The sequence below is a fragment of the Anomaloglossus baeobatrachus genome, chromosome 2, assembly GCF_048569485.1.
Source record: "Anomaloglossus baeobatrachus isolate aAnoBae1 chromosome 2, aAnoBae1.hap1, whole genome shotgun sequence".
NCBI classification, from domain to species: domain Eukaryota; kingdom Metazoa; phylum Chordata; class Amphibia; order Anura; family Aromobatidae; genus Anomaloglossus; species Anomaloglossus baeobatrachus.
Genome location: NC_134354.1, coordinates 114240097 through 114267804, shown reverse-complemented (window position 1 = coordinate 114267804; position 27708 = coordinate 114240097). Strand labels below are relative to the sequence as shown.

Genomic DNA, 27708 nt, shown 5'->3' with positions numbered 1-27708 from the left:
TTTGTAATGTAAGTCAATGGGAAATACTCGGTAAGTAGTGAGTAACCTAAAGCCGTACTTTTCGTGCAAGTAGCGAATAGTACGGCTTTCGGGTTACTCACTACTTAGCGACTATTTCCCCATTGACTTACATTGCATCCGCTACTCGTGACAAATATGCAAGTAGCGGACCGTACTCACTAACAACATAGCGAGTACGAATAGTTAACTACTCGCTCAACACTAGTTGTCATTACAGCCAGGGGTCAGCTGGATCACCACTGTTACTGTCATGACTCACTTCTTGTGAATTCAGGCAGAGCACTGGCATTCACAGGTGATCAGCATTTCTGCTGAAGCCTCCCTCTGAACAGCAGAAGCGATCGGACAGTGCAAAATTCAAGTCTCCTAAGGGCCAGTGCCCATGATCAGTAATAGCAGCGTCTTGAACATTGCATGTGTTCGCTGCATTCAAAATGCTGCATTGTATAGTAGAAGAACAGTGAATGGGATTTATAGAAATTCCATGCCCCCTGTGCTTCTTTGCATCTCTCCTACAATCTAAGTAAAAATGAAACCAAAGAAGAAGAGTCTTTAAACTTGCCAAATAACAAATATACCCACACAAGCCATAGTTATGAAAATGTAAAGTTGTTTTATTATTAATGCTGTAGGGAAATTAGATTATAGGCGTACATACATAAATATATAAATATAGGACCAAGGGAATTGGTGCTGGAGGGGAAAACCCCACGTGTCCCAGACATTAATTCAGGAGAACAAGTCTCTACTGAGTAACGGCAGACATATCAAAATAGTGACTCACAGGTAGAAATGAGCTCAGAAAGATAGATGCGGCCAAAGAGACCAAGACAATACTAAGTATAGCCAAAGGCAGAGCACCTACCAGGAGAATATGTCGCCGGGGGCCGGGATAACACGTGGGGACCAACGTCCCAACACGTGTTTCGCTCCGTGTGCTTCGTCGGGGGACGACTAAAATAGTGAAAAGTGTGGATCTTATAAAGGGGGTCCAACCCCAATGAAAACAGCCCCCTTGTTTAGTACGTCCTGATGGATACGGTGTGCAGGACCGCGCCGTAGTGGATCCTCAGCAGCGGAAGCCGGGTGGAAGAAAACTTCCTGTGACGTCACAACACTTCCGGTATTCCGCTGCTAAGGACGCCTGCCGCGGCCGCGCCAGGAGGTGGAAACAGCCCTCTGGTACGTCATCGGATAAGCCCGCCCAGGTAAAAAACAGGAACCCGTCCATTAATAAACAGGGCAGCAATGCCCACACTTATAATGAATGGAAGGTATAGTGCGGGAATGTATCGCAATAGATCTCAATGTACCACCAGTAAGAATATTTACAGATGGGGAGTAAAGAAGGAAGAAAGATATACTGGAAAGAGACAGAGAAGAATATCGGCTAGTTTAGAGCCACATATACAGAAATAATGCATAATATATATAACGTGCGCATGTATGCATAAATAGAAGAGACACATATCACAAAATAGTGCATAATATATATAGCATGCGCATATATGCATAAATAAAGATCTATCAATTACATAATTGTAATAGAGATGTATGTGTATAAATGGATCCGACATCAAAAGGCTCCATATCCCAAGTAACTTGTAGGGAAAGAAGTTGTCATCTTCTACAATAAATGTCCCCAAACTGTGAGGGCTAAGATATAATGGGGGTAGGACCCAAACTAAAAAAGACAAAAAAACACTGTTAAAATTGAGAAACAGAACCACATAATAGAAACAGAACAACCTACTTTAGGTAATAAATAATGTAAGACTATTAAAACCAGCTGCCAAATAGAACTGAGTACCCTATGCTAGAAACCAACATATTCAAGTCCGAACCGGACAGCCCAGGACAAGGAGTCGTCATGGTTACTACCATCCTAAGTAACCAAAAGGACTACAGGAAGGGAGCAAAGGTAAGGCGTTCATTAAGTCCCCTTGGGGACATGGTACCGAGGGTAAAGATCCATCGGCACTCCACCTGTGCCAGGCGTTTTTTCAAATCTCCCCCACGGATAACAAAATGCACTCGGTCAATCCCACGGACCCTCAGGGAGGTTGGATCACAGTTGTGAACCTCCCTGAAGTGACGGGGGATCGTCTTGAGAGCCTCCGGATTGATAGCCTCTTTGGCGGCCAAAATATCACGTACATGTTCCCTTGTACGGATACGGAGTTCCCGAGAGGTTAATCCGATGTATATTTTGTCACAACCACATGTGGCGTAATAAATTACGCCAGATGTGTTGCAAGAAATATAAACCCGGATCGAAAACTCTCTCAGGCCATCAGCAGAACAGAAAGTAGTGGCCCTAATGATGTTTTTACATCCCCGACAGCTACCACATGGATAGCAGCCAACTCGTTGTGGACCACAGCCAAACAGAGGAGGAGTCTTCACCACATGGTGGCTATGCACCAACATGTCTTTGAGGCTCCTACCTCTTCTTGCTGTCATCATTGGGCGATCAGGCAAATATCCCTCAAAAGAAGGTTCCGTTTGAAGGATTGCCCAATGTTTGTTTAGCACCCCCCTTATCTGCTCCCACTGTCGACAGTAGGTGGAGATAAACCTGGCCACACAGCCAGTTGGCTTTGCTGTCAAATCTCTCCCAGACAGTAGATGGTCACAGTTCGAGGATTTAGCCCGCTGGTATCCACGTTTAATGGATCTGTTGCTGTAGCCCCTGCTTCTGAATCTCTCCCTCATATCACTTGATTCGGCCTCAAACGCGTTACCCGAGGAACATAGTCTGCGCAACCGCAGAAATTGGCCAGTAGGGATGGCATTCACCGTTGACCTAGGGTGTCCCGAGGTAGCATGGAGGAGGGAATTAACCGCGGTGGACTTACGAAAGATGGTAGTAGACACAGCACCGCCCAGCTCTATAGAGATCCTGATGTCTAGAAAATCAATGGATTTCTGTCCGATCTGATGGGTCAAAAAGATGTTCCGGTCGTTGGAGTTGAGCTGACGCACAAAATCCTCCAGTTCAGGGCCGGTTCCCCCCCAGACGACAAGAATGTCGTCTATATAGCGGAGCCAGCACTGCGCATGGGAGCTCGCCGGCACGCCGCCCCCGAAAACCTCCCTCTCCCAAAATCCGAGAAAGAGGTTTGCGTAGGACGGCGCGCAAGCCGCCCCCATCGCAGTGCCACGGCGCTGGAGGAAGAACCGGTCCCGAAAAACGAAGAAGTTGTGCGTCAACACAAACTCCAACAACTCCATGATCAGACCGGACAGATATTGATCCAAATTACTGGAATCCAGAAAGAACTGGGCGGCCACAAGTCCATCGCGGTGATCAATACTAGAATAGAGGGCCTCAACATCCATGGTCACCAGTGATACCCCCTCCTCCAAGATCAAACCCTCTAGTCTCCTAAGGACGTCTGAAGTGTCTCTGACATGGGAGGGCAGTGTCTCCACGAGTGGGTGCAAATAATGTTCCATAAATTTGCAAGTAACATCACAAAGCCCCCCCCATGCCAGAGACAATGGGACGTCCAGGAGGCACTTTCGGGTTTTTATGGATCTTGGGGAGGAGGTAAAACGTTGGAACCACTGGAGATTTAACTAAGAGGCCCTCATAGATTTTCTTAGGAATAATTCCCTCCTCAAAAGCCCGTGATAGTATCACCTCTAGGTCATTGGCGTATCCATGTACAGGGTTATGGTGGAGAGATTCATAAGCATCACGATCCCTAAGTTGGCGCCACGCCTCCCTTTCGTATAGTTCCACCGGCCATATTACCACATTACTGCCTTTATCGGCGGGTTTAACAACCACATCCTCCAGAGACTGAAGTTCTCTAAGTGCAGATTGCTGCTGTTTTGTGAGGTTGTTATTGCCGCCCTTAAACGAGAGACGTCGTATGTCTCTTGTCACCAACTCCCCAAAGATTTGAATAGGGGGACATAGTGACAAAGGCGGAAATGTGGTAGATCTTGGTACAGTGTGTTGTGGAAAGTTACCTGGTGGATGGTAGGTGGACTCCGCCTCCAGTTCTTCAAGGGTGGCAATAGCCTCCTCTTCAAGGGTGGACAGAGAAGGTTCGTCTGAGGTTTGTCTATGGTGCAATTTATGTAGTACCAATTTCCGTAGGAACAGGTGAAGATCTTTAATCACTACAAAAAGATTGAAATTAGCCTCTGGCACAAATGAGAGTCCTAATTTTGGGACCTCAATCTGAGAAGAGGTAAGTGTGTGTTTGGATAAATTAATTACCTCTAAGTGCGAATCCACCCCTTTCTTCTGAACCGGAGGGAGAGTGCCACGTCCACCACCCAAACCAGTACCTTGTCTATTACGAGTATTGGTGGCTCTAGTATTGGGTCTCATGTTCCGTGTTTTATCAGACGTGGATTCCTCATCCAGTGAGGAGAGTGATGATGCCGATACTGACGTCATAGAAACATGGTGTTTTTTTCTAGGTTGTGACACCCCTCTCCACCGGAATACTTGGCCATTCTTGTAATCCATAACATCCCGTTGGTATTTTTTTGTTTTGGTGTTCAGGATTTCTTTCTCCCATTTGGAGAACTCCTTGTCCAATGATTCATGGTACTTGGACAATTCGTCAGCGGTCAGCTCCGAGGAAAGGAGGGCCTGGGTCTCCCCAATCTCCGTCTCCAATTCGCTAATAGATTTCTCGTTCAACTCTATAAGGAGCCGCATAAAGACCTTGGAACAGCCTGCCGCGGCTTCCTCCCATTGAGTTTTTATATTCTCATCGGAGACGGTAAATGAGGGAAAAACCCTGACCCTCAATCCCCTCGGAACCAACCCTCTGTCCAAATACCTCTTCATAAAGGCCACGTTCCACCAAAGGCGTGTTTTTCTATTAAGCATAGACTTTAGGTTGTTCATATGTTCCAGAGTGGTTCTGGAACTCAAGGAAGGTAAATCATCCCCACCAACTTCAAAAACCCGGTCCAATTGTGTCTCCCACGCTTTTTCGCGGGCTTTCAGATCCATGGGACCCTGAGAATAGTCTGTGGTAACCACAGTAGCACTGGAATGAAACAAAAGAGGGCCACTTAACAATTAAATGGCAACAACTCAAACAATTATGAAACCAAAGAAGAAGAGTCTTTAAACTTGCCAAATAAATATACCCACACAAGCCATAGTTATGAAAATGTAAAGTTGTTTTATTATTAATGCTGTAGGGAAATTAGATTATAGGCGTACATACATAAATATATAAATATAGGACCAAGGGAATTTGTGCTGGAGGGGAAAACCCCACGTGTCCCAGACATTAATTCAGGAGAACAAGTCTCTACTGAGTAACGGCAGACATATCAAAATAGTGACTCACAGGTAGAAATGAGCTCAGAAAGATAAATGCGGCCAAAGAGACCAAGACAATACTAAGTATAGCCAAAGGCAGAGCACCTACCAGGAGAATATGTCGCCGGGGGCCGGGATAACACGTGGGGACCAACGTCCCAACACGTGTTTCGCTCCGTGTGCTTCGTCGGGGGACGACTAAAATAGTGAAAAGTGTGGATCTTATAAAGGGGGTCCAACCCCAATGAAAACCGCCCCCTTGTTTAGTACGTCCTGATGGATACGGTGTGCAGGACCGCGCCGTAGTGGATCCTCAGCAGCGGAAGCCGGGTGGAAGAAAACTTCCTGTGACGTCACAACACTTCCGGTATTCTGCTGCTAAGGACGCCTGCCGCGGCCGCGCCAGGAGGTGGAAACAGCCCTCTGGTACGTCATCGGATAAGCCCGCCCAGGTAAAAAACAGGAACCCGTCCATTAATAAACAGGGCAGCGATGCCCACACTTATAATGAACGGAAGGTATAGTGCGGGAATGTATCGCAATAGATCTCAATGTACCACCAGTAAGAATATTTACAGATGGGGAGTAAAGAAGGAAGAAAGATATACTGGAAAGAGACAGAGGAGAATGATATCGGCTAGTTTAGAGCCACATATACAGAAATAATGCATAATATATTTAACGTGCGCATGTATGCATAAATAGAAGAGACACATATCACAAAATAGTGCATAATATATATAGCATGCGCATATATGCATAAATAAAGATCTATCAATTACATAATTGTAATAGAGATGTATGTGTATAAATGGATCCGACATCAAAAGGCTCCATATCCCAAGTAACTTGTAGGGAAAGAAGTTGTCATCTTCTACAATAAATGTCCCCAAACTGTGAGGGCTAAGATATAATGGGGGTAGGACCCAAACTAAAAAAAGACAAAAAAACACTGTTAAAATTGAGAAACAGAACCACATAATAGAAACAGAACAACCTACTTTAGGTAATAAATAATGTAATAGTCTTACATTATTTATTACCTAAAGTAGGTTGTTCTGTTTCTATTATGTGGTTCTGTTTCTCAATTTTAACAGTGTTTTTTTGTCTTTTTTTAGTTTGGGTCCTACCCCCATTATATCTTAGCCCTCACAGTTTGGGGACATTTATTGTAGAAGATGACAACTTCTTTCCCTACAAGTTACTTGGGATATGGAGCCTTTTGATGTCGGATCCATTTATACACATACATCTCTATTACAATTATGTAATTGATAGATCTTTATTTATGCATATATGCGCATGCTATATATATTATGCACTATTTTGTGATATGTGTCTCTTCTATTTATGCATACATGCGCACGTTAAATATATTATGCATTATTTCTGTATATGTGGCTCTAAACTAGCCGATATCATTCTCCTCTGTCTCTTTCCAGTATATCTTTCTTCCTTCTTTACTCCCCATCTGTAAATATTCTTACTGGTGGTACATTGAGATCTATTGCGATACATTCCCGCACTATACCTTCCGTTCATTATAAGTGTGGGCATCGCTGCCCTGTTTATTAATGGACGGGTTCCTGTTTTTTACCTGGGCGGGCTTATCCGATGACGTACCAGAGGGCTGTTTCCACCTCCTGGCGCGGCCGCGGCAGGCGTCCTTAGCAGCAGAATACCGGAAGTGTTGTGACGTCACAGGAAGTTTTCTTCCACCCGGCTTCCGCTGCTGAGGATCCACTACGGCGCGGTCCTGCACACCGTATCCATCAGGACGTACTAAACAAGGGGGCGGTTTTCATTGGGGTTGGACCCCCTTTATAAGATCCACACTTTTCACTATTTTAGTCGTCCCCCGACGAAGCACACGGAGCGAAACACGTGTTGGGACGTTGGTCCCCACGTGTTATCCCGGCCCCCGGCGACATATTCTCCTGGTAGGTGCTCTGCCTTTGGCTATACTTAGTATTGTCTTGGTCTCTTTGGCCGCATTTATCTTTCTGAGCTCATTTCTACCTGTGAGTCACTATTTTGATATGTCTGCCGTTACTCAGTAGAGACTTGTTCTCCTGAATTAATGTCTGGGACACGTGGGGTTTTCCCCTCCAGCACAAATTCCCTTGGTCCTATATTTATATATTTATGTATGTACGCCTATAATCTAATTTCCCTACAGCATTAATAATAAAACAACTTTACATTTTCATAACTATGGCTTGTGTGGGTATATTTATTTGGCAAGTTTAAAGACTCTTCTTCTTTGGTTTCATAATTGTTTGAGTTGTTGCCATTTAATTGTTAAGTGGCCCTCTTTTGTTTCATTCCAGTGCTACTGTGGTTACCACAGACTATTCTCAGGGTCCCATGGATCTGAAAGCCCGCGAAAAAGCGTGGGAGACACAATTGGACCGGGTTTTTGAAGTTGGTGGGGATGATTTACCTTCCTTGAGTTCCAGAACCACTCTGGAACATATGAACAACCTAAAGTCTATGCTTAATAGAAAAACACGCCTTTGGTGGAACGTGGCCTTTATGAAGAGGTATTTGGACAGAGGGTTGGTTCCGAGGGGATTGAGGGTCAGGGTTTTTCCCTCATTTACCGTCTCCGATGAGAATATAAAAACTCAATGGGAGGAAGCCGCGGCAGGCTGTTCCAAGGTCTTTATGCGGCTCCTTATAGAGTTGAACGAGAAATCTATTAGCGAATTGGAGACGGAGATTGGGGAGACCCAGGCCCTCTTTTCCTCGGAGCTGACCCCTGACGAATTGTCCAAGTACCATGAATCATTGGACAAGGAGTTCTCCAAATGGGAGAAAGAAATCCTGAACACCAAAACAAAAAAATACCAACGGGTTGTTATGGATTACAAGAATGGCCAAGTATTCCGGTGGAGAGGGGTGTCACAACCTAGAAAAAAACACCATGTTTCTATGACGTCAGTATCGGCATCATCACTCTCCTCACTGGATGAGGAATCCACGTCTGATAAAACACGGAACATGAGACCCAATACTAGAGCCACCAATACTCGTAATAGACAAGGTACTGGTTTGGGTGGTGGACGTGGCACTCTCCCTCCGCTTCAGAAGAAAGGGGTGGATTCGCACTTAGAGGTAATTAATTTATCCAAACACACACTTACCTCTTCTCAGATTGAGGTCCCAAAATTAGGACTCTCATTTGTGCCAGAGGCTAATTTCAATCTTTTTGTAGTGATTAAAGATCTTCACCTGTTCCTACGGAAATTGGTACTACATAAATTGCACCATAGAAAAACCTCAGACGAACCTTCTCTGTCCACCCTTGAAGAGGAGGCTATTGCCACCCTTGAAGAACTGGAGGCGGAGTCCACCTACCATCCACCAGGTAACTTTCCACAACACACTGTACCAAGATCTACCACATTTCCGCCTTTGTCACTATGTCCCCCTATTCAAATCTTTGGGGAGTTGGTGACAAGAGACATACGACGTCTCTCGTTTAAGGGCGGCAATAACAACCTCACAAAACAGCAGCAATCTGCACTTAGAGAACTTCAATCTCTGGAGGATGTGGTTGTTAAACCCGCCGATAAAGGCGGTAATGTGGTAATATGGCCGGTGGAACTATACGAAAGGGAGGCGTGGCGCCAACTTAGGGATCGTGATGCTTATGAATCTCTCCACCATAACCCTGTACATGGATACGCCAATGACCTAGAGGTGATACTATCACGGGCTTTTGAGGAGGGAATTATTCCTAAGAAAATCTATGAGGGCCTCTTAGTTAAATCTCCAGTGGTTCCAACGTTTTACCTCCTCCCCAAGATCCATAAAAACCCGAAAGTGCCTCCTGGATGTCCCATTGTCTCTGGCATGGGGGGGCTTTGTGATGTTACTTGCAAATTTATGGAACATTATTTGCACCCACTCGTGGAGACACTGCCCTCCCATGTCAGAGACACTTCAGACGTCCTTAGGAGACTAGAGGGTTTGATCTTGGAGGAGGGGGTATCACTGGTGACCATGGATGTTGAGGCCCTCTATTCTAGTATTGATCACCGCGATGGACTTGTGGCCGCCCAGTTCTTTCTGGATTCCAGTAATTTGGATCAATATCTGTCCGGTCTGATCATGGAGTTGTTGGAGTTTGTGTTGACGCACAACTTCTTCGTTTTTCGGGACCGGTTCTTCCTCCAGCGCCGTGGCACTGCGATGGGGGCGGCTTGCGCGCCGTCCTACGCAAACCTCTTTCTCGGATTTTGGGAGAGGGAGGTTTTCGGGGGCGGCGTGCCGGCGAGCTCCCATGCGCAGTGCTGGCTCCGCTATATAGACGACATTCTTGTCGTCTGGGGGGGAACCGGCCCTGAACTGGAGGATTTTGTGCGTCAGCTCAACTCCAACGACCGGAACATCTTTTTGACCCATCAGATCGGACAGAAATCCATTGATTTTCTAGACATCAGGATCTCTATAGAGCTGGGCGGTGCTGTGTCTACTACCATCTTTCGTAAGTCCACCGCGGTTAATTCCCTCCTCCATGCTACCTCGGGACACCCTAGGTCAACGGTGAATGCCATCCCTACTGGCCAATTTCTGCGGTTGCGCAGACTATATTCCTCGGGTATCGCGTTTGAGGCCGAATCAAGTGATATGAGGGAGAGATTCAGAATCAGGGGCTACAGCAACAGATCCATTAAACGTGGATACCAGCGGGCTAAATCCTCGAACTGTGACCATCTACTGTCTGGGAGAGATTTGACAGCAAAGCCAACTGGCTGTGTGGCCAGGTTTATCTCCACCTACTGTCGACAGTGGGAGCAGATAAGGGGGGTGCTAAACAAACATTGGGCAATCCTTCAAACGGAACCTTCTTTTGAGGGATATTTGCCTGATCGCCCAATGATGACAGCAAGAAGAGGTAGGAGCCTCAAAGACATGTTGGTGCATAGCCACCATGTGGTGAAGACTCCTCCTCTGTTTGGCTGTGGTCCACAACGAGTTGGCTGCTATCCATGTGGTAGCTGTCGGGGATGTAAAAACATCATTAGGGCCACTACTTTCTGTTCTGCTGATGGCCTGAGAGAGTTTTCGATCCGGGTTTATATTTCTTGCAACACATCTGGCGTAATTTATTACGCCACATGTGGTTGTGACAAAATATACATCGGATTAACCTCTCGGGAACTCCGTATCCGTACAAGGGAACATGTACGTGATATTTTGGCCGCCAAAGAGGCTATCAATCCGGAGGCTCTCAAGACGATCCCCCGTCACTTCAGGGAGGTTCACAACTGTGATCCAACCTCCCTGAGGGTCCGTGGGATTGACCGAGTGCATCTTGGTATCCGTGGGGGAGATTTGAAAAAACGCCTGGCACAGGTGGAGTGCCGATGGATCTTTACCCTCGGTACCATGTCCCCAAGGGGACTTAATGAACGCCTTACCTTTGCTCCCTTCCTGTAGTCCTTTTGGTTACTTAGGATGGTAGTAACCATGACGACTCCTTGTCCTGGGCTGTCCGGTTCGGACTTGAATATGTTGGTTTCTAGCATAGGGTACTCAGTTCTATTTGGCAGCTGGTTTTAATAGTCTTACATTATTTATTACCTAAAGTAGGTTGTTCTGTTTCTATTATGTGGTTCTGTTTCTCAATTTTAACAGTGTTTTTTTGTCTTTTTTAGTTTGGGTCCTACCCCCATTATATCTTAGCCCTCACAGTTTGGGGACATTTATTGTAGAAGATGACAACTTCTTTCCCTACAAGTTACTTGGGATATGGAGCCTTTTGATGTCGGATCCATTTATACACATACATCTCTATTACAATTATGTAATTGATAGATCTTTATTTATGCATATATGCGCATGCTATATATATTATGCACTATTTTGTGATATGTGTCTCTTCTATTTATGCATACATGCGCACGTTATATATATTATGCATTATTTCTGTATATGTGGCTCTAAACTAGCCGATATCATTCTCCTCTGTCTCTTTCCAGTATATCTTTCTTCCTTCTTTACGCCCCATCTGTAAATATTCTTACTGGTGGTACATTGAGATCTATTGCGATACATTCCCGCACTATACCTTCCGTTCATTATAAGTGTGGGCATCGCTGCCCTGTTTATTAATGGACGGGTTCCTGTTTTTTACCTGGGCGGGCTTATCCGATGACGTACCAGAGGGCTGTTTCCACCTCCTGGCGCGGCCGTGGCAGGCGTCCTTAGCAGAGGAATACCGGAAGTGTTGTGACGTCACAGGAAGTTTTCTTCCACCCGGCTTCCGCTGCTGAGGATCCACTACGGCGCGGTCCTGCACACCGTATCCATCAGGACGTACTAAACAAGGGGGCGGTTTTCATTGGGGTTGGACCCCCTTTATAAGATCCACACTTTTCACTATTTTAGTCGTCCCCCGACGAAGCACACGGAGCGAAACACGTGTTGGGACGTTGGTCCCCACGTGTTATCCCGGCCCCCGGCGACATATTCTCCTGGTAGGTGCTCTGCCTTTGGCTATACTTAGTATTGTCTTGGTCTTTTTGGCCGCATTTATCTTTCTGAGCTCATTTCTACCTGTGAGTCACTATTTTGATATGTCTGCCGTTACTCAGTAGAGACTTGTTCTCCTGAATTAATGTCTGGGACACGTGGGGTTTTCCCCTCCAGCACCAATTCCCTTGGTCCTATATTTATATATTTATGTATGTACGCCTATAATCTAATTTCCCTACAGCATTAATAATAAAACAACTTTACATTTTCATAACTATGGCTTGTGTGGGTATATTTGTTATTTGGCAAGTTTAAAGACTCTTCTTCTTTGGTTTCATAATTGTTTGAGTTGTTGCCATTTAATTGTTAAGTGGCCCTCTTTTGTTTCAATCTAAGTAAAAAGCACATAAGTTCATAACCACTTAATAAATTAAGAATGTTTTCCTCCCAACCCCCCCTTGGTTCACCCTGGTTCAGTCTTCCTCATGCTTGCTGCTTAGCAAAATGGATGATGCTGAAACAAATGTATTTCGCAGAATTCCAATACCATGGATACATTGACTAATAACACTCTGTACTTTCTGACCTTCCGTCCAATCATTTTGCAGAATCAGAGATTTGCTCGCAGCCAGGTTCTGCATTAACATATTTGTTGATGTTTCCAGCGCAGCCTATTCTTCTGCTAAAAACATTTCAAATGCACGCTCTTTTTTCTATTTTGCAGAAAACCTCTGATTATTAGGCATCTCCTACAATGTACATTTAATCAATAAAATATTAATTACTGTTGTCATTAAACTTGTCACCATCTGCTGAGGTGTAATCTTAGAGATAATGCCACTCAATTCCCTGGTTATACATACTAAGCAGCAAAAGACCAAGCTGTGTAAGGCAGCTCCTGGTGTGGAAATGATGTTTTATTGGTTTGAATATAGATTTTATATATACAGTGTCCACAAAAAAGGAAGATTAGTATCCGCTCACCTGTAGCCGAGGGAGACCACTATATCCAGGACTTGTGCAGGGAAAGAGAAGCTGGCAGTCTTGTCCATAGAGATGCGAAATTCCAGCAACAAAGTCCAAGGAATCAGTTAAAACTTTAGAAATTTATTAAGGCATGTTAAAAAGTCCAAACATGGTTCTAAGCGTGACCGAGAGGACGCGTTTCGAACAGGGTAGTTCTTAGTCTGTCTCTACCAAATCAATAACATGGACTGATTAAAATAAGCTGAGAACCGGACATGGACAAAAGAGTGGGCGGAGAGGGAACGCCAAAAGAAAAAGACCAGAAAAAAGAGAAAGGGTGAGAGAGAAGAAAAAAAAAAAGAGAGAAACAAAAAAAAAAAAAAAGAGAGAAATAAAAACAGCAAAGCTGAGATATGATATTATTGAAGTAATTATAGAGGCTTGATTAATAAATTAGGAACAAGTCACTCTTGAGGTTCATACCTAGAGGGGATCTGGTACCCATTAAAAAAATCCAAAATGTTTCCCTCCGTAATAATAATTCTTTCTAATTTCCTCCTCTTTTTGGCAATTTTACCTTCTCAAGGGCAGTAACCTGTAATGTATCCGTGTTACCGCCGTGTTTTAACAAAAAATGTTGTGATGCCCCTGATAGACTTCTCGTTGTTGTATGATTGGCATCATAAACATGCTCCGATATTCTCCGTCATAAAGGGCGGGTCGTGCTGCCGATATACTGCAGGCGGCAGGCAGTGCAGGAAATAGAATAAATAACATGATCGTTATCACAATTCACCATGTCATTAATTTTGAAAGACTTTCCATTAGCATAAGATGAAAAATTCTGTGCACCGATCATGAATTTACATAAACCGCACGATCTGCCCCCACACTTATAAGAACCGCGCATGGGGAGCCAATTGTCAGTATTATTCTGATTCACATTTCTACGGATTGAAACCGTGTGATCACTAGGGATCAATTGACTACCCAAATTGGCGTTTTTCTTGGGTACAAACTTTACACCTTGATCAAGCAGTTTTTGCAAAATTTCATCTGACAATAAAATAGGAAGAAATTTCCTGATGACACCAATCACTTGATGGTAATTCCTACTATATTTGGTAGAAAAAAAACACAGTAGATTTATTGCTTAAATTGGGAGTTTTCTTGTTGGACATTTTAAGGTACTGGTCTCTATTCTTGAGGTTCACTTTGGATTTGGAATGATCCAAATGGGCTTGTGAGTAGCCCCTCGCTTTGAATCTGTCATCAATGATGGCAAATTCATTAGTTAGATCGGCATTGGTGGTGCAGCATCTTTTGGCTCTGACATATTCTCCCAACGGTATATTATGTATAACATGGCGGGGGTGGCAACTTTTAGCATGTAAGAGAGAGTTGCCAGAAAAAGGTTTTCGACATAGTTTACTTTCTATAACCCCATTCATGTTGTTACCAAGAAGAGACATATCTAAAAAACTCATTTCATTTGGATGATATTGATATGTAAAAGAAAGATTGTGGGCATTGTTGCTGATGTATCCAATGAAGTCATTAACCCCATCCCGAGACCCCTGCCATATAATTAAGACATCATCAATGTATCTCAAGTACCGTATATGGCAGTGCCAAGAGAAACGCCACTTTGGGTAGTCAATTGTCCCCTAGTGATCACACGGTTTCAATCCGTAGAAATGTGAATAAGAATAATACTGACAATTGGCTCCCCATGCACGGTTCTTATAAGTGTGGGTGCAGATCGTGCGGTTTATGTAAATTCATGATCGGTGCACAGAGTTTTTCATCTTATGCTAATGGAAAGTCTTTCAAAATTAATGACAAGGTGAATTGTGGTACCGATCATGTTATTTATTCTATTTCCTGCACTGCCTGCCGCCTGCAGTATATCGGCAGCACGACCCGCCCTTTAAGATGGAGAATATCGGAGCAAGTTTATGATGCCAGTCACACAACAACAAGAAGTCTGTCAGGGGCATCACAACATTTTTTGTTAAAACACGCCTGTAACACGGATACATTGCAGGTTATTGCCCTTGATAAGGTAAAATTACCAAAAAGAGGAGGAAATTTGAAAGAATTATTATTACGGAGGGAAACATTTTGGATTTTTTTAATGGGTACCAGATCCCCTTTAGGTATGAACATGTTCCTAATTTATTAATCATGCCTCTATAATTACCTCAATAATATCATATCTCAACTTTGCTGTTTTTTATTTCTCTTTTTTATTTTCCTTCTCTCTCACCCTTTCTCTTTTTTCTGGTCTTTTTCTTTTGGCGTTCCCTCTCCGCCCACTCTTTTGTCCATGTCCGATTCTCAGCTTATTTTAATCAGTCCATGTTATTGATTTGGTAGAGACATACTAAGAACTACCCTGTTCGAAACGCATCCTCTCGGTCACGCTTAGAACCATGTTTGGACTTTTTAACATGCCTTAATAAATTTCTAAAGTTTTAACTGATTCCTTGGACTTTGTTGCTGGAATTCCGCATTTTATATATACAGTACTGTATACATTTTTATATATATATATATATATATATATATATACACATACATATATGTATATATATACACATACACATACTGCTGTATATCAGTATGGTTTTCAAATTTATTGAGGGATATTTACTAAACTCACAAGAATTCTAATTCAGCTATCACCAGTAGGCTCATGTACAGGGGCGTAACTACCGCGGCCACAGGTTAGGGGCCCGCGGCTGCCCGGCAGATCAGCAGCCAGCTACTTTCAGTGAGAGAGGAGCTGCGCTGATCTGTCACAGACCCCGCAGCCGCTATGTGACTCGCTGTCGCCACTGACACCGGACCCCCTCCGCCGTCATCGCACACAGCAAATATAAAGCATAGAGCGGTCAACGCCACTCTATGCATCATCATTTTCCTCCTGTGCCTGTGCGGTGACGTCACTCCTGTGCGACTGCTGTGTGTTCTGAGAGCACAGAGCGCAGGACGGGAGGACGCTGACCATAGCAGCGGGGGAACAACAAGAACAGCAGAGGAACAACGAGAGGTGAGGATGGAACAGCAGTGAAAGAAGGAGAGAGATGAGTACAGAGCAGAGGGGGAATGTGGACAAAAGGTGAGTACTTGTTTGTTTTTTTTTTTAGATAGTTATTAATTAGTGAGTACACGGTAGCCAGAGGCCTGGGGAGGCTCGCTGCATTATTATACATGGAGGCCTGGGGAGGCTGGCTGCATTAATATACAGGGAGGCCTGGGGAGGCTGGCTGCATTATTATATATGGAGGCCGGCTGCTTTATTATATATGGAGGCCTGGGGAGGCTGGCTGCATTATTATATATGGAGGCCTGGGGAGGCTGGCTGAATTATTATACATGGTGGCCTGGGGAGGCTGGCTGCATTATTATACATGGAGACCTAGGGAGGCTGGCTGCATTATTATACATGGAGGCCTGGGGAGGCTGGCTGCATTATTATACATGGAGGCCTGGGCAGGCTGGATGCATTGTTATACATGGAGGCCTGTGGAGGCTGGCTGCTTTATTATACATGGAGGCCTGGGGGGGCTGTCTGCTTTATTATACATGGAGGCCTAGGGAGGCTGGCTGCATTATTATACATGGAGGCCTGGGGAGGCTGGCTGCATTATTATACATGGATAAGCAACGATGGTTGACCTTAGGGAGATCAACATCCAACACCGCGGAGACACAATGTGTTTCTCAACGCAGTGATTCTAGAGCAATGCCCCCTGGGAAATATTCAAAACAAGAAAGCCTGCAGAGACACCATCACATGTTTCTCAACGCTGGCAGGAGACTAGCCAGGTCTTTCACCGGGAAGGAACAACCACGGGAAGTGCAGTCTCCAGTCAAGGAGACCACCTATGCCAAACATGGTATCCATCCATCCAAAAAAAATCCTAGCGTTTAACATGCTTTTTTGATGCAGAAAACATGCTTTTTTGACAAAATAAATGCATGCGTTTTTGACATTATATTATGGGAATAATATATTCCTTTACACACACACACACAGAGTCCGACAATTAAATGAATGAAAATCCATAATTTAACGTTATTTTATGTATAAATAATAAAATATAGTTATAATTTTAATTAAATTAGTTATTTTGGGCATGATTTTAATTATGATATTTGGTATTCATTTTTTTTTCCGTTTTTTACAAAGTGTTTGGATGTTTAAACTATATTTAGTTGTGTATTTGTATTCAAAACGCATCTGACTTTAAGCAATGAAAAAGCATGTAAATTGCGGTAATAACGCGGCTGAAACGCAAGCATATATATAGCGTTTTTGTGGTCAAAACCAAATTTGACTGACAATTTCTGCCAGAGGATGCATTTAGAACTGCAACTAGCTCGACGCAAAGTGCGCACATAGCCTTTTAGTATTTACTAGTCCCTTCAGGGGACTTGAAGCTGCGGTCAGCCTGATTGCTTGTGCTATACAGAGCAGTGCATAAGCACTGCTTTGTGGAGCACAAATCACAATCTCCTATGCTGCTGGCTCGCAGCCGGCATTCACAGAAGGATCGTGATGACCAAAACAGGGGTCATCAGCTGACAACCCTGTAATCATTGTAATCATTGATTTTTCTCTTGAATGTCCTGATGAAGGAGACTGAGTTTTCAGAAACGTGTTGACCTCAATAAAAGAAATTTAAATTAATCAACATCTGGACTTTCTGATGACAGCATGGCTTACATCCGGTTTCTCTACTCTGGCTTTGTTTCCCCTGTAATCATGTGACAGGATGGGCAGGATCAGTGACGCCCTTCCAGTGTTAAATACTGTGCTCAGAGAATGACATTGGCACTTGGTTAACTGCTTAACTGATTAACAGCTGCAGGTGGATAGGGGCACTTGATATTGCACTTACAGGCACTTGATGGCTGTTAAATTAGCTGTCAAGTAATGGGAAAGCTGTGGGCCAAATGTTTGATCCCAAAACAAAGTCAGGGACATGACTCATGACGTATATGTAGTCATTGGTCATGAAGGGGTTAATATATATAGAAACCCATGTATCATTAATTTCCTTTACACTTCACAAATACTTGCTTCTTAGTGTTGGTATATATGACATAAAATACATAGAAGTTTGTGGATGGAACATAAAAAAATGTAAAAGTCCTCAGGGTATGAATACTTTTTCAGGGCACTGTATACGAGCTGGCATTGTCATAATGTTGAATAAAACATGAAAACATATTGCGCAAACTAAATTAATTGTAAGCCTGCTAATCCGATGACGTCTTGAAAATTGCTCAGGGTAGTCAGAAAAAAAAGTGTAATTTCATGTTCACTGCTGTTTTTGCACTGGTTTTTACATCACATAATAAGTGGAGGGAATTCGTGATTTTTTAACTTATATTTTTAAAATATTGCAAATGATAAAGTACCCAAAACCGATCAGTCCAATGTAATATCTCCAAAGAAGTGGTGCAAAACCAATAAAAAAAAAGTGTACAATATAAACGTGATAAATGGAAGAAAAGAAAAAAGAACACTTCAAACATTACAAAACATGATAAAAAAATAAAGCAACTAACTGCCATCTATTTGTCAGTCTTTACCATATATATTATATATATATATTATATATATATATATATATATATATATATATATATATATATAGATACACGGATATAATATATATATATATATATATATCTATATAGATATAATATATCTTTATACACATATATACAGTACAGACCAAAAGTTTAGACACACCTTCTTATCTCTAGAACAACTGTTAAGAGGAGACTTTGTGCAGCAGGCCTTCATGGTAAAATAGCTGCTAGGAAACCACTGCTAAGGACAGACAACAAGCAGAAGAGACTTGTTTGGGCTAAAGAATACAAGAAATGGACATTAGACCAGTGGAAATCTGTGCTTTGGTCTGATGAGTCCAAATTTGAGATCTTTGGATCCAACCACCGTGTCCTTGTAGAAAAGCTGAACGGATGGACTCTACAAGCCTGGTTCCCACCGTGAAGCATGGAGGAGGAGGTGTGATGGTGTGGGGGTGCTTTGCTGGTGACACTGTTGGGGATTTATTCAAAATTGAAGGCATACTGAACCAGCATGGCTACCACAGCATCTTGTAGCGGCATGCTATTCCATCCAGTTTGCGTTTAGTTGGACCATAATTTATTTTTCAACAGGACAATGACACCAAACACACCTCCAGGCTGTGTAAGGGCTATTTGACTAAGCAGTAGAGTGATGGGGTGCTATGCCAGATGACCTGGCCTCCACAGTCACCAGACCTGAACCCAATCGAGATGGTTTGGGGTGAGCTGGACCGCAGAGTGAAGGCAAAAGGGCCAACAAGTGCTAAGCATCTCTGGGAACTCCTTCAAGACTGTTGGAAAAACATTTCCGGTGACTACCTCTTGAAGCTCATCAAGAGCATGCCAAGAGTGTGCAAAGCAGTAATCAAAGCAAAAGGTGGCTGCTTTGAAGAATCTAGAATATAAGACATATTTTCAGTTGTTTCACACTTTAAGTATTTCATTCCACATGATGTCATTCATAGTTTTGATGTGTTCAATGTGAATCTACAATTGTCAGAGTCATGAAAATAAAGAAAACTCTTTGAATGAGAAGGTGTGTCCAAACTTTTGGTCTGTATTGTATGTATATATATATCACACACACACATATATGTACACATACATATATATATTATTTTTATTCGTATTTCTCTTATATTTAATATTTGTATCTATCTTAAAATAGGTTTATTTTCATTACAATTAATCTCCCATTAAGGATCACGAGTCTGTACAGAGACTAATTCATAAGCACTAGACACCAAGGGTTAGTATACAGTATGGTAATCTCTTCACTGCCCACTTAGAGAACAGTAAAACTATCAGGTTAACAATGACTCCTGTACTCGGCAAATGTGCAGAGCAGCAATACGAACCTTCGATCCAGTGATAAATTTCGGCAGGTCTCCAGTGCCTCCATGATAAATTTGCTTCTTCACGCCTTCTCTGTTCAGACCTATTGCTTCCTCCATTGCACCTGCTATCTGTGGATGAAAATAGATTCAGACTGTGAGATTAACCTTTATATAGAGATAAGGAAGGATCTAGGGAACTGCCTTCAAGGCCTAAGACCTGGGGATTGAACAGTCTTAGCGCAGATTGCCTGACTTAGTGAGGGAAGCCGTTGTTCTTATATAAGCAATATTTTAAAATGTTTTTCTGTAGCATAGGAATATTTTTCTATTTTGACACGTTTTCCTGGCTTGTCTCTGTCTAATCCTTAAGAAAATAAGAGAATGAATGTTATTGGGATACATTGTTCCTGGTGATAAAAGCAATAACTTACTGTATGCATTGAGCTGATTTCAGGAGTAAGGAAAATCTTTAATGTCAAAGCCATTAGCAAAAAAGGTTGATACTGAAGTGGAAATGCTTCCGAGCATCCTTCTAAAAAAGACATATTAGCAGATCTAAAAGAGATATTGCATTTATTAAAATGTATTTAATATTTAGCAATTCTGCTCTTGGCAAAGGAGCATTTCCGTCTTCCACATTTATTGCATTATCATTGGAAAAATCCTACTATGATTAGATATGAGCAAAAATATGCTCAGGACGCAAGTCCAGTGGTTATGTTCTAAGTCTGTGTTCACCAGAGCCAAGCAAATCTTCTCCTTCCTTCCAGTATCCCCGACATCCCTTCTGACTAGTTAGCTTAGCGCAACGTCAACATGATGTTGCATAGGGCCTAATAATCTGAAGTGCCAGGGAATCCAACAGATAGGCATGCCTGATGTGATCTCAGGGTGATCTGGGATCAGAAGGTCACAGCATATTGTGGATCGCAGATCCTCTTTAATGACAGCTTACTCTTTACTCTACGTTGAGGCATATTTAATTCCATGCAGTACTGAAGGAGTTGAGGTTCATTTCTATCCTGCAGTGATCTAACACGTAGTTGTAATCTCAGCTGCAGCCACTCCCTTCTGCTATAAGTATCCACACCTCACTCCTTCCTATGTCAGCTATAGCTCACACTTATGCTGTCCACTTTGAAGGACTAAGTCTCTGTAGGAAGCTGAGGTGTTGCTTCAGTTGTAGCTGAGAAGCTGCTGCCAGAGTTTTATTTGTTGTTTGTCTTTTCTACATCATATTGTCATAAGTGGGCTTTACACGCTACGATATATCTAACGAGATGTCGGCGGGGTCACGTCGGAAGTGACGCACATCCGGAATAGTTAGTGATATCATAGCGTGTGACAGCTATGAACGAGCAGAAATACTCACCTTCTCGTTAATCGTTGACATGTCGCTCATTTTCTAAAAATTGAACGTCCTGTTGTTCAATGTTCCCGAGGCAGCACACATCGCTCCGTGTGACACCTCGGGAACGATAAACTGTAGCTTACCTGCGGCCGCCGGCAATGCTGAAGGAAGGAGGTGGGCGGGATGTTTACGTCCCGCTCATCTCCGCTTCAATTGGCCGGCCGCTGTGTGACATCGCTGTGATGCTGAACGTCCCTCCCCCTTCAGGAAGTGGATGTTCGCCGCCCACAGCAAGGTCGTTTAAAAGGTAAGTACGTGTGACAGGGGGTTACAACATTGTGCGACACGGGCAAGAAATTGCCCGTGCCGCACAAACGATGGGGGCGGGTGTGATCGCAAATGCGATCGCACAATAAATTGTAAAGTGTAAAGCAGGCTTTATAGCAGTGGTGAGACTAGCGTCTTGCTGGCCTGCACTAGTCAGGGTGAAATTCAGGGCCAAGGTGGGCCAAGGCAAGTGATTGGTGTACAGGAGGAAGGACCCTTCTAGGGATGTTAGGGAGTGCAGGGATCAGCTGCAGGTGAGTGTTATGAGTTGACCCTGTTCTCCTCTACCTAGCGCCACAGCACACCCTTTTACTGTTTCAGCAGTGTACCCTGTGTGTTGCGGTACTCACCATGAGTCCCCTTATACTATCAAGGTTGGGAATTTAGGGAAAACCGCAAATGGAGTTTTTCAGGGTTACAGAGACGGACTTCAAATCGATCTGCGCAGATATAAATGAATCAGACAATGAAACGTGTTCACTGCTTGAGCAGAAGCCAGCTTCTGACCCGTGTATTATAGAATCTTGTAATTATATAATACAACATTCGACTTCGACCTTGGAGCAAGAACAAGATGTCAACATCTCACATCCCACATGGTGTGAACCAACTGATTATGAATTCTCTCAGTATGTTATGAATACCTCTTTGTTCATTGTTCATTTTGACTTCATTATTTTTGTTAACACACTGAAGAATGCACATCTTAATCATATTATGAAGTTTCTCTGTAATTGTCTTGTCATATGGACACACAGATAATTATGCAACGACATCTATATTTTGATTATTTACACACACAGATAATCTTAATACATCTGGACCAACGGCCTATAGCCTAGGCCTACCCTCACAATACCTGGCTTGAACCCCGTAGTCACTGCATGACAGTAGGAGAAGATTCACAGGGTTCTGGTCTGGAAGCCATGAAATAGTGACGCAGTGCTAAACAAGTGTCCTGTAAATCTTCTTTGTATGCCCTAATTGGAAATATTTCACCTGTTTTGCCATCTACTTGATGAAAACAGAAGATGAAAATTAAGCTGCCCCATATGTCTTCTTAGGTATATTGAACTTACAAAACATTACCTTTCTTAATAGACTTCCACATTAGCTAGAGAAGTGAGTAGTTGACACAGAGAGAAAAGGGCCCCTGTGCAAGAACTGTATATGGGTCCTTTGCAGTTCAATGGTTCAGCCTATGACACCTGCTTGTTTCTTTGGAGGTAGAAGTGACCCCCTTACCTCCTGGACCCTTGTATGGTGGCAAAAGTTATCCTTTTAATATGTGAATACTTGTCTTTGGTTCTGTAAGAGATGGAAAATAAATTCAAATTGTCCCCTTACATTTAGGACATAGCCTACACCTGTCCCTATACCGTTTCTGCTACTACTTCATTTACATATGACAAATAATGGCTGATTACTCTAATTTAGACTTATTTAAACATGTGGTTGTTTTTGGTGTGCAGTACATGTTTTCCATGGATGCTGACCCATTATAGTCTATGGGGTTACTGTCACGGGGTGTGTACCAATGGAAAAGGAACCATATAGAAGAAGCAAGATGGTGTGTAATAATTGGGATCACCAAATAGAAAATATTCAAATAATTTTTATTAGTCATAAAAACGCCAACATGGAGTTAAAAGCATTTAAAATACACAAACGTGTTCAACACATACAGGGGATTGCATATAATAAGACAAAAACCCCACAGGTAACCCCCTCCATATAAATAAGTAAGACACTATATATTAATAAGAAAGGCAAAGCCTCAATACTGATAGATGGACATCAGCAGAGAAACAAGCAAAATGCACCAGAAACATACATAATAGTACATAAGATTTCATAAATACCACATAGACAGGGTAAAAAGGTGCAGCGAAAATCAGCAAGCAGGAGCAGATTCTGCAATCACAAAGGAGGCAGCCATACAGGAGGGAGGACAAGAAGAAAACCCCCCAACGCATGTCGCCACCCCTAGAGTGGCTTCCTCAGGGAAAAATGGGGCAACCATTGGAAAAGGGGCTCCTAGGCTGACACTAAGACTGGGGTACCTGCGCTGTCCCCTTTCTCAAAGATAGGCTCGATGGTAGCCAGGTTTGAGCCCCCAGCATGACCCTGTCTCCTGTCTGAGCACTGTTACTACCCCCCCACCCAGGGAGTGGGCAGAAAGGCCAGTAACAACAACCCCTAAATAGAAACAGACAAGGGTAAATGAAAACTCATGCACACTGCACACAAACACAAAGGAGGGACAGTACGTAAATTGGGAAGTAGCGCAAAAGGGGTAGGAAATAAATGCAGAACTGGAGAACTCACACACCACACCAAACTGCAACTTGTAGATCACCATAGAACTGGATAACCACAGGAACCAAGGTAGCAGAAGCTATATCCAGCACTCAGCCCCAGAATCCAGAACCTTATAAAAGGTGAAGATGGCTGAGGATGGTAATCAGCAGCGTGAACTTCCAGCAGAGGATCACAATCAAGCAGGAATTAACTCCTGCTGTACTGGGGAGCAGTGAAGCCAGAACCAGCCGATGCCCATGACAGGCTGTGCAACTCAGGGAACCCAAGCTGTTTGTTGGACTCTGCAGTGTGAACAGAGTCCAACGCCGCCATGGCACCCAGCAAGTGCAACGCCATCCACCACACGACAATTATTCATATTTTGGATTTTTACCATGGACCAATGGTGACATGAAAGGATCAGAGACATGATATACAAATAAGTGGCTCTTTGTGTTCTATAGGTTTTTCTTACTCTGGATGCAAGCGAGACCTCCTCTTCTACCACCATCTGTTTTTTTACGTAAGGAAACAGCGGATAACACGAGGATGTTAATGGACATGCACGTGTGAATACAACCTTTGTGTAAATTATTAATGACAAGGTGCACTGTGGATTGGGGGTATCATGATTTTTTAACAGAAGCTGGCTTTCTACAAGCAATCCAAGTTTCCTACTTATTCTGAACAGGAGAACATGACACTATAATTTCAGTGGCTAGAAAACCTATTATTTTGCCTGCGACTCATTTCCTTTAATCAGTATAATTAAATGTACTGAACATAATTATTTAACCCATTAATTATAACACAATACGTTGTAAGTATCCCCATACTACTAGTGGATGTAGAACGCATAAAACAAAAACACAATCGCTTGAAGAATATGTGTGGCGCAATAATGACAGGGAGGTGTGCAAAGCTGTTAAAGAGAGAGGTGACCGACCGCTCCAGCTGCTATTTAATAATATAAAACATTGCCTTAGACAATGGGATACAGCTCAGATAGAAATGATTTGTATAAATGGTTGCAGCTTTGTTGTACTTGACAAGAACAATATGCTTGTCTCGAAAAATCTGCTTCTCCAGCAGCCCAGACTTACAAGAGTGACAACAAAACAGTGCACTGATTAATGGCTGTATAATTAACTGTTGCAAAAATGTACTATTAATTTATAATAATGAGATTTTGATATTAGTGTTTTCTAAAAAAAAATAAGATAAATTCCCATTTGCAATTATTGTTGTTTCACTGCGTCTACAAATCCCCCCCAAATAATGAATTTTGCATTACAGATTGATTCACAAACTTCTACCATTTTGTGTATACAGCTCCTATGCAGTTCTGTGCATCTCCATGGTTACAGAATACAAATAAATCTCATGTGCAGTCAGATCCTCCAGTCGTATTTCACTCCACCTCTCCTATTGTAGGTTGGAAGATAGAGTAATATGTGTCTCTGACATTCACAGTTTAGATGCTTTCATTGAATAACAGCTCTATAAATGAACTGAATAACAACAGGAACAGTAAGACAGTCGCAACACAATCACCTTGTCCATCAGCCAGGCACTGTTACCAATCAGGCTGGTTATTATTATTACTAGAACGTGGCCCGATTCTAACGCATCGGGTATTCTAGAATTTATTGTTCACTGTAATGACGTCATTTTGGAACAAGACAGACAGACAGACAGACAGAATAAGGCAAATATATATATAGAGTATTATTATTTATTATTATAGCGCCATTTATTCCATGGCGCTTTACAAGTGAAAGAGGGTATATATACAACAATCATTCAGAATACAAAATAGACTGGTATAGGAGGAGAGAGGACGCAGCCCGCGAGGGCTCACAGTGTACAGGGAATGGGTGAGGGTACAATAGATGAGGACCGAGCTGGTTGCGCAGTGGTGTACTGGACTGAGGGCTATTGTAGGTTGTAGGCTTGTTGAAAGAGATGGGTCTTCAGGTTCCTCTTGAAGCTTTCCACGGTAGGGGAGAATCTGATATGCTGAGGTAGAGCGTTCCAGAGTATGGGGGAGGCATGGGAGAAATCTTGTTGACTTATAACTTGTACTCCCACGTGTCAACCTGAAGTAACTGTAAAATGGGCTGCATTTCCTATTGGAAATAGCAACTCATAAATCCTAAGTCATATGGCAAGGCTCTTTAAAGGGTCACTTTTGACTTTTAGGATTGCTGCTTCCAACAGGTGGCGCTAGAGTTTGTCTCCTTCTTCCTTGAAGTGACAATTTGCATATTTCCCAGAGCAGCATTGCAGCTATAAGTCTCCTCACTGGCAGTGAGATTGGTTTGTCAGTCTCCACAAGGAGAAAAGTTTTCCCCTTAGTCACTACACAAAATATGTTTCCACTGCTTCATTGTCAAATAGTGGCAACTTTATACCAATTCATCTCTCTCGGTTTTGTGCTTGGTGATATAAAGCTGAGATGCTCAGCCATGAAAACTCATGCCATGAAGCTCCTGCTGCATAGTTATTGTGCTGATGTTAATGTCATTAAAGGTTTGTACGCTTCAGTTATAGAGTCAGCAGTGTGGTGACTTTCATGCACTATCTACCTCAGCATTCAGAGATCCTTAAAGAGGAGGTCCACTACTTTTAACACTGATGCCAATCCTTAGGATAGTGAGATGATACACATGGCGCTTCTGGGGTAGTGCTCAAGTAGGGTTCAAAACCATCTCAAGTATATGTAGAAACTTGGCACTCAAGATAAATGTGAATAGTGGTCTTTTATTGAGAAGAACTTGTAGGACCAGCACAAGAACAGACGTTTTGGTCAAAGACCTTCATCAGTGTGAGTGCAGGGGGTCCTCAGAAGGCATAGCAACTTGGCAACTGGCATAGTCAGGCATGACGCAGTGTCCACCGCTGTCTATGTGGCAATGCGTCATACCTGACTATACCAGTTGCCAAATTGTATACAGAAATGCTATGATATCAAACCCATGACCCCCCCCAAAACTTTGAATGCTGGTCACGCATATGGCGCTCATTTAACTTTGATGCTCAAAGTGGCCACCTTCAGCTGCAATGCACATCTGGACTCTGGACAGCATACTGTATCTTGCTGCCCATTGTGTAATATGCTAGGTGACACGTTTGCACAAGCATCTGTAATACGTCGTCGTAGGTCCTGCAATGTTGGTGGAGGGGTCGCATACACCTGCTGTTTGATGTGACCTCACAGAAAGAAGTCCAATGGGGTCAGGTCAGGTGAGCGTCGAGGCCAGTTCACGCAGCCATCATACCCAATGACTTGTAGGAAGGTCTCCATGAGGTATCGCTTCACGTCCGCAGCCTTATGAGTTTTACACGTTCTAATCATAGCATTTCTGTATGCAAGGTGTCGATTCGTATTGAATTGATGATGCTCTACAACTTTGTAATTCACTTTTTTTCTCTATCTCGTTCCATTTTCGAGATAAAAATGCTAACTCCGTTATTTTCTACCAGGTGGCGCTATAGGTGGTTTCATTGCATAGCGCATGGATGCTTTACTATACCTAGACACCACTTCTATTCCTATAGCTGCTGCCGTTCTCAAGTTAATGGCGGTGGACAGGATATGGGTGGACACTCTGTATTCTATAATAATACTGCTGTTTTGTGCAGTTAGTGTAGGGCAAGCTGCTACTGTTCTAGAGGCATGTATGCAGGGATTCTAGCCTTACAGACTTGGCAGCTGCAACGTTAACTCAAAAGTCCTTTCAGGGCTAATTCTATTTGCTAATAAAACGATTCCTAGCTGCAATAAGTGTAGGGAGAGGTGGTAGAGAAGGGCTAGTGTAATAGAGACATCTAGGCAGTGATTATTGTCTTATAGTCCTTGCTGATGTCATGATGTTACGGTGAGGTGGTACTTGTGAGCACTGCTGCAGCACTGCCAGACTGGCAGCAGCTGTAGCTGACTTGCAGAAATGGGCGCACATGCGGCATACTTTCACAACTAGATCAGGCAAATCAGAGTAGGT

The 27708-nt window shown here is 43.0% G+C and overlaps 1 protein-coding gene across 5 annotated transcripts in view; it reads right to left on the bottom strand.

The window, feature by feature from the left end:
• Positions 1-27708, bottom strand: part of AIPL1 (AIP like 1 HSP90 co-chaperone) — a 179584-nt gene that overhangs the window by 113722 nt on the left and 38154 nt on the right. For 4 of the 5 annotated variants that reach the window (XR_012746172.1, XM_075333212.1, XM_075333213.1 and 1 more), the window contains exon 2: positions 19747-19854. The exons of the other annotated variant lie outside the window; for it this stretch is intronic. Coding sequence is in view for 3 of the 4 variants with exons in the window: in XM_075333212.1 (XP_075189327.1) it covers positions 19747-19854 (108 nt within the window). In the remaining variant the exon portion in view is untranslated. The remainder of the gene's footprint in view (positions 1-19746; positions 19855-27708) is intronic. 5 annotated transcript variants of the gene reach the window in all.